At 39.4% G+C, this 16,624-nt stretch overlaps 1 protein-coding gene across 1 annotated transcript in view; it reads left to right on the forward strand.

Moving 5' to 3' along the window:
* Nucleotides 1-2,352: 2,352 nt before the first annotated feature.
* prkcq (protein kinase C, theta) overlaps nucleotides 2,353-16,624 on the forward strand; it is a 29,716-nt gene continuing 15,444 nt past the window's right edge. The window contains exons 1-2 of the mRNA XM_074698555.1: nucleotides 2,353-2,413; nucleotides 10,128-10,448. Coding sequence (XP_074554656.1) covers nucleotides 10,331-10,448 — 118 coding nt within the window. The 5' untranslated portion in view covers nucleotides 2,353-2,413; nucleotides 10,128-10,330. The remainder of the gene's footprint in view (nucleotides 2,414-10,127; nucleotides 10,449-16,624) is intronic.

Raw genomic sequence — 16,624 nt, forward strand, 5'->3', positions numbered from 1 at the left:
GACGTCAATCGTCTACATTAACCAAGCCTAACAGTTCAAATTTCCCTGCTGTGAGACTCAGAAAATGATTTTCTTATCTTGACTTATCACTTATCCGAAGGCCGACTTCACAATGTTTGTTCAGTAGACACAACGTTCAAACTTTGGCTCCGCCTCCTTGGCTCAGTGCCAGCAGCAGCGCACACCCACAGCCTCCAACCATGACTATATGAACACACTCACTAGCTCAGCAATCACCTGTAGCATCGTAGTGTTTCTACATGGAAGAGACTCGAGAGCCGTGCACCTGACTTAGCATGTTAGTACAAGCAAATCACAGGTATTTGACACATACCTGGTTAGCAGAAAGCTAACTGTGCTGCTTTACAAGTTCCCGTTAAGGTAAAAGCTTTCCAGAAATGTCCCAATCCAACCAAAACATCAATATCCAGGCAGAGGAGGGGGTTGAGGCAGACACAGACACAGACACACATGTATTAAAGCCTATAGGAGAAGATTAATCCTGTAAAAGTTGTGAATTCAGAAGATAAACAAACACAGAGGGTGATCGCCAGCCAGCCCTAGTGCTGCTGCCCCCTACTGGACAGATAGAGCAGAGCTGGCTTCACTTATCAAACTCAAAGTCCTCGTCCATCATTCCTCCGCAGTTTTCCTAATTTTTCTCTTTTATTATCACACAGTTCATCAGAATCCCTCTCTCAAACTCACAGTCGCTAAAAATGTCTCTTGCTTCTCCTTTTGCACTCACTAGATTAAAATCTCTGGGAAAAAAAAAAGAGGTGGTAAATTCTCAGCTGTTATAGGAAGAGGAAGTGTGACCTCATGGGCAGAGAAACACACAAAGACTCTGCTGTGGATGTAAAACGACAACTCAACCAGAAAAACTCAGAGTTTGAGAAACATTCATCCAGGATTTTAAACTCTGCAGCTCGATGGAGGTTTTCATCTACAAACAGATAAAAGGAGGTTTTTGTGTGCGGATGGATTCTGAGAAAACTGGCTCATGATGATAAAAAATGACTCATTCGATAAACAAAAACCATTTAATATCATTGTTTTTATTTTTAACTACATTTCATCTTGATCAGCTCTCCTGTTCCTGGTATTTCTTTCTGACTTCTCTGAAAAAAATAATCTATCTAAAAAAAAACTGCATGATCCAAACAGAGAGTGTGTGATATTACATGAACATTGGCACCTCCTGGTGGACAAAATATGACATGTCTCATGTTAGGAAGCAGCTGGATCTGTCCCTTTAGCATTTACATCTAAAAATAAAACAATTTTGAAAAGGAAAATGCACATTTTGTGCAACTAGAGTTTAATTAGTCTTTAAATGTCACTTCTTTTGCAGTTTACTTTAATTATATTTTTTATTTCACTTCATCTGCATGCCTTTTTCATAGTAAATAATCTGTGGTAGCTCTGCAAATTTCACCCACTTTATTAAAAGTAAGTCCAAAATGATTCAGCAAATTTCTTAATGCAGAGGCCTTGAAACTGTGGCAGGAAGAAGCAGAAACGATCAGTTGCATCACATTTACCTGTGGTTACTTTGGCCCACTTCTCTTTGTGGTCAACTGTCAGTATCTAAAGAGGGATATTCCAGCTATTTCATTTTTTTTTTACATCATATAAGTTATCAAACTTACTAACAAACCGAGCTGAGTATATTTTTTAATTTATTTAATTAATCTATTTGTTGAAAAATAAACTTTGGTTTAGTTGCAGTGCTCACAATCACCCTAAACTTACTTGGAAAGCAAAATAAAATAAAATAAATAACAACTCTGGGAATTTATATTTATGAAAAAAAATATTTATTTATTTATTTTTAATAAAAGAGTGCATAAATAACCCCCAAGTTATGTTTTTTCTTGCTACAGCTCGCTGCATGTGTCCTCTAAGTTTCTCTTCTTTGTCTGAAGTTTCACTTTGTGTGTGTGGGCGGAAAGATCAATGTGGCGTTCACTGTCCCTCGGAAATTACATTAATATTTCTGCACATACATACATACTCGTTGTCTGAAGCATTTCTATTTTTTTTACTATGTTTTATTTAATCTTAAGGAACAGGGATGAAGTGGAAATACCTGATGATAAAGTCAAAAAGAAGTTTTTGTGGCACAAATTATGATTTTTATAACTTATAACTGATCTGATGCACGAAACAACTTTAATTTATGCTTCATTTCTCCAAATAAATAATAGAATCTAAAGGTGTTATCAAATTTTTTTTTCATTTTCTTTTATTTTGCTCTGCATGTGGCGCCTCGCGCCAGTGCTGATTTTTCTGACGGTCAGTGAACGCACCGCCGCTTAAATGCAGCTCTGCGCTCCTCCGCTGTCAGAGCAAAGCTCGGATGGAGAACAGCTTCTGCCTGCGGATACTGAACTCCAGCGCTGTCTCACCGGTGAGTCCTGACTTCTTTCTCTTCTATTTAAAGTTTAAAACACTAAAAAAAGAAACTTGTCCCGCTTTTTATCTCATTAAGAGCCCTCACAGTTTGATTAACGTCCGGTTCAGCCTGACACAGAGAGCTGCATGGGAGTTTGACATTTCGCCTGTGGTTTATTAGAGGCTGGGTGGTTTCTATTTTAAAGCTAGGCTTTTGTTTTGAGAGTAAAATTATTATTACCTGGTTCTTTTATTAGCTTGTTCGGCTGCATTGCAGAGCTAGATTGTCAAGCTGTAATCAAAGCTGTGAAACCAAATGTTGCTCTGTGTCTTTGAATGACTCTCAGATCCTGAAAGTTCTGACATCACGATATTAAACTCATAGATTTGCTTTTTTTTTAAAAAAAAAATCCAGCTGTCTAAACTGTATCTGTAAACTGTAAAAATGCAGATGATCCATCCTTTCTTTGGCTGCATGCATGGGTCAGTCCATAGTTAAGGGCGTTGCTTCTCAAAGTCTGCTCATTTATTCTCTTTATGTGAAGTTTGCAGAGCTTGAACTTAGGGAAAGCTGATATTTGCTATTTCTTCTACATTTTCGTGAAGGTTTGTTTCATTGCATCGTCATTATTTGCATCTGGGTGAAAAGTAAGAGCCCAATTCTGCAAATGCAGTGGAAAGCACAGTTTAATACTGAATAAAATGCATGTAGAGTGGATAAAAGTGCTTTTTGAGTTGATGTAGGAGCCACCCCCTTCAGACGAAAACATGCACCACAAACCCTGAGATTAAGCGAGTGTTTGTGTCTTATTTTGGGTGGAAATTTTCTTACTAGACTTGTTTTGAGCCACAAAGTTATGAAAAGTGTAGTGACTATTTGATGCGCCTCTTAAAAAGTCAGATCAAAAGTTGCTGTTGCATCGTTTCTTCAACTTATTAATCCACAGGAAAGATAGGAAACCATGACGACTGGCGGTAAAAACCCTATCAATACTTAACTTGTGACCTTTCTTGTAGTGTCCACCTGCTGGTTTAGCTAAAGTGCCCCCTGTGGTGATCGTGTAAGTGACCAAAACAAACAAAACAAAACAAAAATTACAAGAGATAAGACACAACACTTGTTTAAGATGCAGTTTTTGCAGCGTATGTGTTGTTGCGTTGAATCTGTGTGTGTAAAAAGTGCGATATTTCACCTCTAAAAAGCAGCGAATTTGAAGAATGCATCTGGATTTTTCATCTCAAGCTTGAGAAGTGTTGAATTAGATGAGTACAGAATTGAAAAGCTGCAGAAAAATAAACTGTGCATGCTCCAAACTGACGTGGCCTCCTCCTGTGAGACATGTTTTCATGTCTCGAGGGACGGCGAGGTCTGAGTGCAGAGTTTAAATCTTTATTAAAATTGATTTTTGAAGTAAAGCACACTTTGAATCGTCCCTTTCTGCAGTGAAGTGTGAGCTCACTGATGTAACCTGTGGAGGGTCACATCCTCTCTTTGAACGAGCCGCCACTTCAGCCGCTCGCTGAGTGTCTGAGCAGCTCCAGTCAAAGGCGTCTGTCACACACACACACACACTCACACACACACACACCTCCTGTCAATACCAACAAAGATCTCTCCTCTTTGGACCACTTCAAACAGGCTCAAACACACACCAGCAGTTGGCTTTGATGGCGCTGGGTACAGAGGGTCAGGAGGCTCCATCGACTCCGCCCCCTCCTCATGAAAGGTTTCAGAAAGGTCTGGCGTTGGCACACGGGGTGCTTGACCTTCCTGACCCCGTCTGTGTGTTTGAGGATGGGTGGCGCTGGCATTTGAGCGCCGATGGGTGGCGGATCTGTGGCATCAGATGGCACACACATGAAGCGTGTTTGCTCAGCTGGAAGAGATGAAGAGAGTTTCCTCCGTGTTGGAAAGAACACAGGAGTCCGTGTTTACGTCCTCATGTGTCGGAAAGCACATAAGACGCCATCAGCAGCTGATTTACAGCCCATAATCCGCTGCTCTGGTTAAAAGTAGTTATCAAAGGTTTAAGAGTAGAAAGTTCAGCAGCTTGTTTTAACAATGACGGCTGTGTTGGTGCTGTTTGAATCCTCTTACGCTCAGAGTGTTGTTTCATGAGGAAGAAAGACGGCATACACCGAGGAATTCCAGAAAGACGTCACATACTTTACGTAACATGACCACAAACATGCAGCCTCCATATTGGAAATGCAAAAACAAACACATGGATTTAAAGATGATTCTAGCAGATCTGTGTCTGGCTTCTTCTCAGCTCCGGCAATCCCGAGCCCCTTACGGCAGGTACACAAGTCAGACACAAAAACAGGATTAACAAGCAGTTAAACTTCGCAACTACAGCAACAAACCGTCATAATAAGAAGAAACAAGCCAGGAGTCAACAAGTTACTGTGCGTTCACACCAAAAGAGGCAAAAGAGGCAAAAGCGGCAAGCACGCCCGAGAAAGCACGCCCACATCAAACTTTTACAGTTTGGAAATATACTTAAATTCGGTGGTGTGTATGTGTGTGTGTGTTCTATGATACTAAAGAAAAATACCCAGGAGTTGGACTCAATGTTAATCTTTTATTCAATAAATCAAACCCCTGCGCAGCCCGTACATATTCCCCGTTCCAAAATAAATCACAACCAAAATAAAACAATAATCTCAATGTTCATAAAACCAAAATTATGAAAAAGTTCCAACTAACGAAAAAATACAAGCTGTCCTTCTTCACACTATTTTAAACGCTCCTTTAATCCTGTTTTTCTGCTCCTCTTAAGTTTGTAACACAAAACGACGTTGATCCACAAGAAACGAAAGATAAATCCTCAAGGAAGAAGAAAGGTAGCCCAAAACAGGCGAGTGAAAACCAGGTCACCGCCGTCTGTTCAGATCCCGGAGCAAAGTCCAGTACGAAGCCATCCACGGAAGGATCCAGAAGGATCCAGCAGAGACTGTTTGGTAATAAAGTAACCTGCTCCCCCCGGTGTAAACCTCAGATCGTTGCTGACAAAGTTCGTCTGGAGCCCTGGTGTCATCTCATTCAGATGAAGCAAGAAATGCTAGCATGCTAGGCTAGGCTACGTCTTAGCCACAGACTACACTACACTTCGCTATTTTCTGCTATTACTGCACATTTTTTTAACTCACCAGAACAATCTACCACCTCCACGATACAATTTTTGTCGTTGGTGGCGGTAGGTAAAAAAGGCGGATATTAAAAAGAACAGGATGAGCCTGAACACAGTTTATGAGCTTTTCTGTTTCCAAGACTGAACTAGGAACCAAAGTTAGATGTGTTGTTCTTTAAGGCCCGCTCGGTCGAAGGACATCTCTACTCTGATTGGTTGCCATTGTTTGCCGCTGAACTGTGTCATAGCTAATTACCATAAAGTTGACCGAGTCAACTTCTCATCTGGTGCCGCTCAGGACGCTGAGCTCTCATTGAAAATTAATGAACTTCTGGCATGCTTGCCTCTTTTGCCTCTTGTGCCTCTTTTGGTGTGAACACACAGTTAGAGGTTTTCAAGAGTCCATAAAGCCAACATAGATGAGGGGAGGTTCATTGAGGAGGCAGGAAACCAGTATTTCAGTAGTTAGAGCAGGAAATCCTGGGTCACATGACTCAAGCTGTCCAGCTTCCAACAAATGAAGGAGCTCAGAGACGAGAAAACATCTACAAAGCTCCCTTCTGTTGGTCAATCTAGCCCAGAATTTTGTAGATTTGTGCCTAACTTGTCACTTTATTATTATCTTAAAAAATTGTTTATATTAAAATCAACCCTCAGTACAGCGTGAAGGAATAAATACTGAAGCTAAAAGTCTAAAATCAGCTTCAGATCCCGTCTGTAAACACGTCTAACTCTGCTGTAAAAATGTGCATTTTAACACTGCGTCCAATGGGTTATTCTTGACTTTTGAGACAGCCTCTAGTGGACACTTGAGGAACTGCAGTTGTATTGCATCTTTACATTAGCTCCACTTCTCTGCTGCCGGGTTGACCACGAGCTTGGCTGACTGTTACAGCACCTGGTATGACGGAGGGGAAGCTTGGCGGTTGAGTCATGCTCCTCATGAGGTTAGCCCTCAGGTGATGACCACATGTGACTCCCCGCTCTGACGCCATCGCTCTGTCCCCTCTGATTAAAGGCAGATAAAATCTGAGCAACTAAAGCTTCATGAAATCAACCGGGGCTGAAAGCATGGGGTGCTATGGGGAGTCAATCCTCTTTGGGGCCTCCTCCTAGAGGACAGACCTTGAACTGCAACACTGTTTAGTCTAACATCAGACAATCACACGCTTTCTGCAATATGTGCATCAAATATATTAATATTTCACCCTCAAAAAGACATTTTTCTAATATTTTTGAGGCAGACTTACGTAAAAACTTTCACTCTACGCCTCTCCTCGCTCTGAAACTCGTGCTGAGTGGGAATCATCTCCTGAGAGGAACAGATTATGGCACAGATATCTGGCAGAGAGTCTTGAAGGCAAATTTCTCCTGTTACCATTCTTAGCTGGTTTGTTTCTAGTACAGTAACCAGAGAGACAGTGGAGGATGATACATTTCAGATTTAACTTTAAAACTAGTTTGCACTTCTCTGTCAATCTCCATCATCAAAGCTTCACCTCTTTTCTCAGCTCTCTGCCCATTTTTTTACAAATCTGAACTTGTTTTGAGCTTATCTCTGTTTTTCACCTGTGAAGCTTCAAATGAAAAATAAAACCACCCAGAAACAGGAAGTGTGGTTACATCGTCGTAACTTAAGCTCCGGAAGTTTTACTCCCACCGGCCCTGCACCAAGGCAGCAGCTTCACGGGTTGAGGCTGCACGGCAGGCTGCAGCTCTGCACGGTTTGAGCGTTCAAATCTCTGCTTCGGTGGAGGATGGTGTGGGTGAGAATCTGAAATTATGCTCAATTATGTGTGTATTTATATGCAGATGAAGACATTTATGCAAGTGGGATTTACTGGGAAAAAGGGAATTTGAGTAAAGGAAAAATAAAATCATATATAGCAGTAAAAGAAAGTTTAAAACATGGTGATAGCTTTTAGGGGAGTACTTTAGGGTTTTTGCTAATTCTAATGTCACTTAAAGGGGGTTATTTTTATTTCCCACATTATAAACATGAAGTAACCCTGGATGTTCAGACTGAGCATGTGCAGATCTCCAAAGCTCTACACAATCATAAGTTGTAGAAATCCCTGTAAACAGATCAAAACACTAAAAAGAGCACGAGATCTTCACAACATCTCTCTGTCATCTTTCAGTTTTTGCAAGATCTTCACAACATCTTTAAAAGATCTTCTAGATATCTATACGACCTCTTCACAACATCTTTACAACATTTTTACGAGAACTTCACAACATCTCAACAAGATCTTGAAGGTATCTTAACGACGTCTTCACAACCTCTTCACGTCTTTACAGCATCTTTACAAGATCTTCAAGATCTCTTCACATCATCTTTAAGAGATCTTTGCAAGATCTTTAGGACATCTTTACAACATATTTACGAGTTCTTTGAGATATCTTTGCGAGATCTTCACGACCTCTTCACAACATCTTTACAGCATCTTTACAAGATCTACAAGATCTCTTTACAACGTCTTTACAAGAACTTCACAACATCTTTATGAGATCTTCAAGATATCTTCACAAAATCTTCACAACATCTTCACAACATCTTCACGACCTCTTCACATCTTTTGGAGATCTTTGCAATATCTTTACATCTTTACAACATCTTCAAGACATCTTTACAGCTTTACGACATCTTCAAACCATCTTTACAGCATCTTTACAAGATGTTCAAGATCTCTTTACGACATCTTTTAGAGATCTTTGCAAGATCTTCACGACCTCTTAACGACATCTACAACATCTTTACGAGATCTTCAAGATATCTTTACAACATCTTTACTAGAGCTTCACAACGTCTTTACGAGATCTTCATGACATCTTTACAACATCTTTTGGACATCTTCACGACCTCTGCATGTCCCCTTTTCAACATCTTTACAAGATCTTCAAGATATTTTCTATGAAATCTTCAAGATATCTTTGTGACATTTTCATGACCTCTTCACAACATCTTTACAGAATCTGTACAAAATCTTCAAGATTGCTTCAAGACATTTTTACAAGATCTTCACGACATATTTTAGAGATCTTTGCAAAATTTTTACGACATCTTCACACGATGATGTGATCACATACTGTTATTGTAACAGTCCTTAAACACCAAGGTCTGCCCATAGCTCCGCCCCCAAAAGGCTGTTCTCTAGAATACTAGCCAATCAGAGTGAAGGGGGTTAGAGGAGTGTTGAGCCTTAAAGAGACAGTGCTGAAAAAAGGGTTGTCTAAAACTCCAGTGTGAGAAAAATAGGGATTCTCCCATTAAAGCACAACGCCCTCTCTAAGGCTTTTTTAAAATGTATATTCACTAAAGGCTTGTTAAACTTTTTTTAATCAAAACTGAGCCGTAGATCAAAAAAATAAAGGTCTAATGTAAGAAATTAACAAGCACAACATAAATTCTCAGAAAGTTTCCTAACTCTACAAAAGTCAAACGACCTCTTTAACCTTTTTTACTTTTCGAGCCGTGCTCCTTTTGGTGACATGAATACTGCGCCTACTGCTCTTCCTCATTATGTGATCGTTTCTTGGAGTATCTTTGAATCCTTACATCCTACAGGTTATTCATGTTACATAAGTCACGCTGGAGCTCCTCTGTCTTATTCACATCGATGAATTCGAGCAGGATTATGCAAACATGACCACCTACGGAGAGATTGGCGCCCGTGTTTGCAGCGCAGTGCTTCCCTGAGCATAAAGCGATGTTATGACGTCACAAACGAGTTATTATGTCGAGGATGCAAAGGATGTGATAGATGGGTTTCTGATGAAAAGAGGTGAATGCACAGTGGTTATTTTGAAGCAATTTAAAGAGGATTATGCAAATGAGAGTCTCCCACGGCTGCCTGTAGGAGGTCTGTTTTCATGCTGTTTATATAAAATATTGATCCGTGCAGCTTTAACCTGCAGAGAAGCACAGTTATGTACACAGACGTATGGATGGAAAACACCACAGAGCTGAAAGAGCAGCGTCCTCCGCCCGTCTGATCACATGACCCTCTGACTCAGGGTCAGCTGAGTTTACAGTGAAGAAGGTGACTTGTCCCAGCTTCTGTAAATGACGCCAACAAGTTTTGCGGCCGTGATCTGCGTTTAGGATTTCAGCTCTATTAATAGTCCTCTCTGGGCCCTCTTCTCCAATACGGGGACTGACACACACTCACACACACAGACGCTCAGGAAAAGACACACACACTGGCCTCAAATATCACATCGACCCTCACCGAGTCATGAAAACTGCGGCAGTGAGAGCAGCTACTCCTGCGTCTGATCACACAGAGCGAAGTTTGCACAGATAGAGATGGTTGTGTTTTTGTGGAGGTGCTACGATCCTCTGCCAAACGTGACAGCTGGTGTTTACAAGTCCTGAAGGTATGAGCCATTGTATTTGTGTTGCATTCAGAGTGTTTTTGCAGCTCTCTCTGGGATTTTTTTCTCCAGCAAAGCGGCTCAAATATTCCCCTGAATTGATGCTTTTAAAGGATTGTTCTGCCCAGGAGACTCCAGAGTAGTAAGTTTGCAGTAAAAGAAGAAGTTTGTGGTTGTCAGAAGTGATGAAACACCTCTTGCTCTGTCTCTTCCTTTCAGGTTGTTTGAAGTGTGAAGGGCGGAAAACGTCAGCCCCCTCCTCCTCCTCCTCCTCCACCTCCTCTTCCTCCTCCTTTTGCCCTGCTTCGCCAGCCTCTTTTTCCTCTGGAGGAAAAGGGCCAGTCAGTGGTTTGCTGCAGTGGAGGAAGGTGGTTGATACTGAAGCTCAGAGTGTTGGATATTGGCGTTGAAAAGCTGCAGCCATGTCGCCTTTTCTGCGGATTGGGTTCTGCAAGTTTGAGATGGACCCTGGTTTGGCGTACCATGAGGAGGTGCTGAACCCGTACTGCGCTGTTCACATGAAGGAGGCCATCGACACAGGTGAGTCGCTGCTTGGGTTGTTGATGAAAATGACGGCCTGGTTCTTCTGTGTGAATGAGTGAATGACGATCATTGGTTGGTTGGCTGTTCAGCCAATCGACTACAGGTGCAGACAGTCTCCAGTCCTCCTCTTCGAGTATCAGATCGTATCATCGAACAGACCATAGTCCCCCAACCTTAGCTGAACCACGCTAGCTTAAGTAAGTTTTAGATCGTGTTTCTTGAAAGACTCTAAAAACATGGTGGACTTAACTTTTTCTCTGAATCTCTTATTCAAGTTTTTTTGGAAGAACTTGTGCAAAATCTGTTTATTCTCAGTTTTTTTTTTGCACTTTGTGTGAAAAGTTAACCATGGAGTCTGGTTTACATGGATATTATTGAAGGTTAGCTTTGGCAAGAACCTCAAGATACGATAATATCACAATGCGTTACGATGTTGTGATACACTGCAATATTCTGCACAGTTAAGTAAGAAAAAAAATGAATTTTATTTTCTTATATGTGAATCATACAGTATTACTCAAAATTTAAAAGAACAAATTAAATTCAAAAAATGATGAAAACAACTGAAAGTCAAATGCAGTAACAAACAAACACTTAACTTAAAACCATTAAGTACAACAAGTTTGTCTCTTAAACTACTGTGACATTGAACTAATGGTGTCTTTCATGTCTTTTAACTATTGGGTGAAAGTCGTGGTCAGTTGGTGAAACTAACAAAACACTGTTAAAAAATAAACTTCAAATTATTTCAAACCAACTGACCCCAAAAAAGACAGAAAACACCGTCTATGGCAACATACAGCTGAGTAGCTCTTCAGCGCCATCTACAGCAGTGGATGTATGGAAGTCATATGTCACCTCCTACTTGGCTAAAAAATTAATTTTGATTTTTTAAAAAATATTGATATTTGGAGGCCAGAATATTGTGATATGTTGCCTTATAGTATCATATATTGACATATTTCTTAGTGAATTAAATCTTATATTGTATTACATCAAACCTTCTGCACTGAGCTGTATCATATTTCATTGAATTGTACAATAACTTATTGTGTCTCACTGATCATACCACATCGTATTGCATCATGTTAAACAAATTTGAATCGTATCACATCGTATTGTTATTGTTGATGTTTTCTGTTCTAGTGAAGTAATAATCAAAAACATTTCTGCATTATTTGAGGCTGTTTGTCAGATTGACCCGACTAGCTTGAAATGCTACGTTATTTACCCCTCCTGCTGATCAACCCATGTTGACCAGTATATCTATGCAAAATCAAACAGTATCACGTCGCGGTACCTAAACGCATCCTTGTAGGGATGGGTACCTTTCACATTCAAAACGATACGGTACCTATGCTTGGTAACTGGCAACCAGTACCGGTACTCAACAGTACCAATTTTCAGTTTGGCAGTCACCAATTTGTTTAATAATAACATATGATTTTTTGTCAATCTAATATATTTATTCTTCAGTATATAACCTTATAATGCTGTGTTCATGTCCAGTATGGAAAATCGCCTACTCTTCCACTCCTTCACAGTCACGAGGATGCGTTTATGTATCTAAACAAGGTACCTTGATTTTATGTGAATCGGTACCAGGTACTTTTGACAGAACTCATACCATACCATAAAAGTATCTATCTCGGTACCCATCCCTAAATCCTTGTGACTGTGAGGGAGTGGAAGAGTAGGTGATTTTCCTACCGAACATGAACACAGCATTGCAAGGTTATATATTGAGAAATAAACATGTTAAATTGAAAAATGTTGAGATTTTATTACTAAAAAAAAATCTATATTCATTACCACATAAATACACAGAAAAGTACCAAAAATTGGTGCAGTAGAGTACTAATACTGATTGCCAGGTAGAAGGCATCTGTACCGTACCGTTTCACACATGAACGGTACCCATCCTTAAGCATCACTCTCTTCTCACATTCACATTCAACTCATTAAACACAAAAGCTCGTATGCTCCTATTTTGTCTGTTCTGTGCTACCGTAGAAACAAGATAGCAGCCTCCGTAGATGGGTACCTACTCCTCACCTGGGATTTTTGTTTCTCCGCACTATCTTTTCTTTCTTATTTTGTTGATGTCGCCCAAATCTTTTCAGGGAAAACAAAATCTCTGACCTCAGTGACATCAGTATAAACAGGATGTTGGGACTTGGGGTGAGGAGACAGTAAAAACGAACCAGAAAACCACTTTTTTTGGTGATAATTTTGTGTTTTTCTGGTGCCAGTCAGTTTGATTTTTGGTTGTGTCCTGACTTTTTTTCTGACAATAGTTGAACATTAACTCTGATTCCTTTGTTTGCGCCATATGATGCATGTACAGCTCTGACTCCTCTGAAGAAAACAACTCCTCTGCCTCCCAGGAAGTGACGCATTCTGTGTTGAGAAAAGCAACGACAGTGGGTGTGTGGGATAAAAATAGAAAAGTGGAGTCTGTGTTTTCTAGAAGTTGTCTGAAAGAAGTGTGAAACGGTGAGGGTTAACAGCAGAAGTAAGACAGGAGAGTTGTAGAAAATTTACGACAGAATCAGCAGTTTTTACTTTTGGTTTTAAGTTTCAAACTTGACATAACAAACGTCTACAACATCAACTCAGGCCAGGTTTATATTTCTGAACACATACTAATAACCCTTCATGTTCTCATTGAGTTTGTCGGTCATTATTTATTGTCACCACTAAAGGAAACTCTCCACATGATAACAGGCGCAGAGCAGATATCTTTGTTCTGCATGTCTGTCTTTAACTGCTGGTAAATATGAGTGCAGGATAGAGCTAAAAACAGTGCGCCGCTGAGGGGAAAGAGGAGGGTTTCTGATGCGTCTTTTCCTCTCAAAACCACAAAACTGGCTCTACGAGGCAGCACAGAGAGGCTCCTTTATACGTCAGAGTGTTTCATTTACACAGGCTGACTCACAGCGGACACCATCCTTTAGTTTCATTTCACTTACAGGTCAAATTTTTTCCTTTTCAGTATCGAGAATGATCAGGGCGTTGAGTTTACTTCTGCCGGGACAAAGACAGAAAATGTTTTAAAGTGAAATGCTTGGAGAAGATAGCAATATCAGTCCTCTATGAAAGTTAGAGCCTCTTCTTAGTCTTTTTAATATTATTTTACACTGAAGCGGCTCACTTCAAGCGGCTTTAGGAAAGCTTTATGATGGGGTCTGCAACCTTTACTTTCATAGGAGCCATTTTTTCTTCAGTTCAACTGGATTAAAGTCATTCAGGAGCCACAAAATCTACTTCACCTTCACTATAAACACTGCAAAGAGCAAAATTCCAAAAAGTTAAAATCTAGTGAATAATTATCGCCATAATAAGTTATTTTGAATTTATAACATTGCACATGTGATGCCTTAATTTGTGTGTGTGTGTGTGTTTTTAATTTGCTAAAATTTTTGAAATGTTAAAAAAAATGTGCAAAAATTTAAAAAATGAAATTTAAGCAAACAAATAGCAAAGAAATTTAAAAATTTTAATATTAAGAAAATTTGCAAAAAAGTGTAAAAAAAAATTAAATTATAGATTTGCTTATATTTCAAAAATTTTAAAATAAAAAATGCAAAAATTACAAAAATAAATTTAAGAAAAAATTGCAGACTTTTGAAAATTGTTATATTCAGAAAATTTGCAAAAATCTGTAAAAAAAAAATTTAAATGATAGATTTGCTTATATTTCAAAAATTTTAAAATAAAAAATGCAAAAAATTACAAAAATCAATTAAAGAAAAAATTGCAAAGACATTTAAAAATTGTAATATTCAGAAAATTTGCAAATATTTGTAAAACATTTTTAAAAAATGATAGATTTGCTTATATTTCAAAAATTTTAAAATAAAAATAAGCAAAAATTACAAAAAAATTTGAAATGTAAAAAAAAACTTTTTGAAATAAAAAAAATGTTTAATATTTGGAAAAATTTTATAAAGAAACACTTGAATTTGACAACATCAAGTTATCTTCCCAGGGCTGTAAAACTTCAGGCTGGCGGTGGGTGTACCAGAAACTACATTCACACCCATTCAAAAATGTGGATCTTTACAGCAAAAATAAACATGTTTACATCCTGGTTCAAACATAGTTCGGCACAAACTGTTCAACTGTTTATAATTTTTTAAATCTGAAGATATAAAACTTACAAATTCTTAGCAAGGAGGCTAAAGGATAACATAAACTCCACCTCTTTGTCTCATAGTGGATTGATCACTGTTAGGTTGAATCAGCTGCTTTTCAATATGGCGACTGCTGAGGACAGGCTTCAAAACTCTGCTTAAGAAACAGATGGGTGACATCATAGAGACAATGGGGGAATTTAAAGTCTATCACAAGAAAACCGTAATGTCTAGACAACAATCAGAATGTGGCCTATTAGGGAAAAGCTTTTCTTTTTAATGAGCTGTTTAAGTGCAAGCTCCCATGCCTGCTATACAAGCTAATGGCTAACTTTAGCTGAAACAAACAAGCAACTATGGGGTTAATAAAAATATTCTGTGTAGTTGGAAATTTTTCAGAACAGTTAATCCAGTGTCACCCACCATGTGTTCCTGCCGAGGCTGCCAAAATGTTTTAAAACAGGTCACCATATGAGTGTGTTTGACAAAAGGGGTCGGTCAGTCTGGTCAGCGTTGTTTTGTAACAAAGAGAACTCAAACAGAAGTCCACAGTGGATTTATTTGGGGCAGTTTTAATCAATGGATTAATCCACATTTATGGCAACAGGAAATGGAGAGCTTGGGATATCTGGGTAAAGAGTTTGTTGGTGCTTTGTTAGTTTTGGACAGAGGTAGAGCTCAGTGAAGGTAAGAAGAGGACACACAGGGCTGTAGATGACTACTCGTGAAAACCCATTTCCCTTTTTGTTTTCAGAGCTGCTCGTGTTGATGGAAAATCTAGTTTGACAGCTTCTACCTGCAGTCAAACAGAAGGCCATTCTTGGTTTACTTCCACTTTTCAAATCCCATTCAAACACAGCAAACCTGCTGAGTCAAGGCCCCCAAATGTTTCTAATAGACTTTCATTAGTGCCGGATTAAAAGTTGTTTAAAGTGGATTAAGCCTTTAGGATTACATCCAGCTGTGTTGTTGTTTAAAAAACTTCTAAAAATCTAATAACTTTGAAAAAACTTCAGTTTAACGCTGTTTCTGACATCAGCGCGCGCCAAGCAGCAGAGCTGTGAAAGCACACCTGAGTGTAAACGCCGCTTTTCATAGAACTTCACAGGAACTGACAGAGTCCCTGCTGACACCAAAACCTGTCACCTCTCACCCGGCAACAACGCCACAAACAGATTTCTCTGAAAAACACCCAGTCTGATGCACACATCCAGACGTATTCTCCTCTTCGGGGGCTTAAAGCGGCTCTAAAAGCAGCGGCTGCCGCGACAGCGAGCCGGTGAAGGCCGCAGATCACATCAGGAGTAAAAAGCTTAACGGGTTTATTGTTGAAGCAGCAGGATGGCATGTGGCTGTTATGTAAGTAGATATTTAGGATGTTATTACACAGAAACATCAGCAGATGTCAATTATGAAGCCAGGAGGGGTTTTTAGTTTGTTTTGTGGCCATGTAATGCGGTCGAAATCCCTCGACACTGTCAGTCAAAAACCAGCGGTCAGACAAATCCAGGTCTAAATTTATCCCTCATGAAAAAACAGGGAACAACGTGTTTATGTTGAGACGTCCGGACACATCTGCACACACGACATACGACGACACATTTTAATGTCGAGGATTCATGGATTTCAGCTTTAAACGACAGCTCAGCTGTAAAAGAGCAGTTAATCCTCTGAGAGTGAAACGACAACACGCTTCATCCTGCTGCACAGGATTAATCCATGGTGTTGATTTTCAACAAATCAGGATGTATCGACCCAAACGTGTGGCTGGTTCATCGGTCATGGGCAAAGACTTTAGTCGAGGCTCGTTAAAGCGGCAAAGTTTGTCATGTATCAAGTCGAGGTTTATTAATATCAGTTTTTCAACAGCTGATGCTCTTAATGGCGATGGCTGAGCATTTATTTTATGTTACTCAGCTTTATTTCTTGGATTTGATAAAATGATGTTGACAGAAAATATTCACTTTGTAAAATATTGCAACATGAGAGTTTTAGATTTTAGTTTGATAGGGATGTAACGACATACACATATATATT

The sequence above is a fragment of the Halichoeres trimaculatus genome, unplaced genomic scaffold, assembly GCF_033239565.1.
Source record: "Halichoeres trimaculatus isolate MK-OKI-2021-1 unplaced genomic scaffold, fHalTri1.1 fHalTri1_scaffold_21, whole genome shotgun sequence".
In the NCBI taxonomy this organism is placed as follows: domain Eukaryota; kingdom Metazoa; phylum Chordata; class Actinopteri; order Labriformes; family Labridae; genus Halichoeres; species Halichoeres trimaculatus.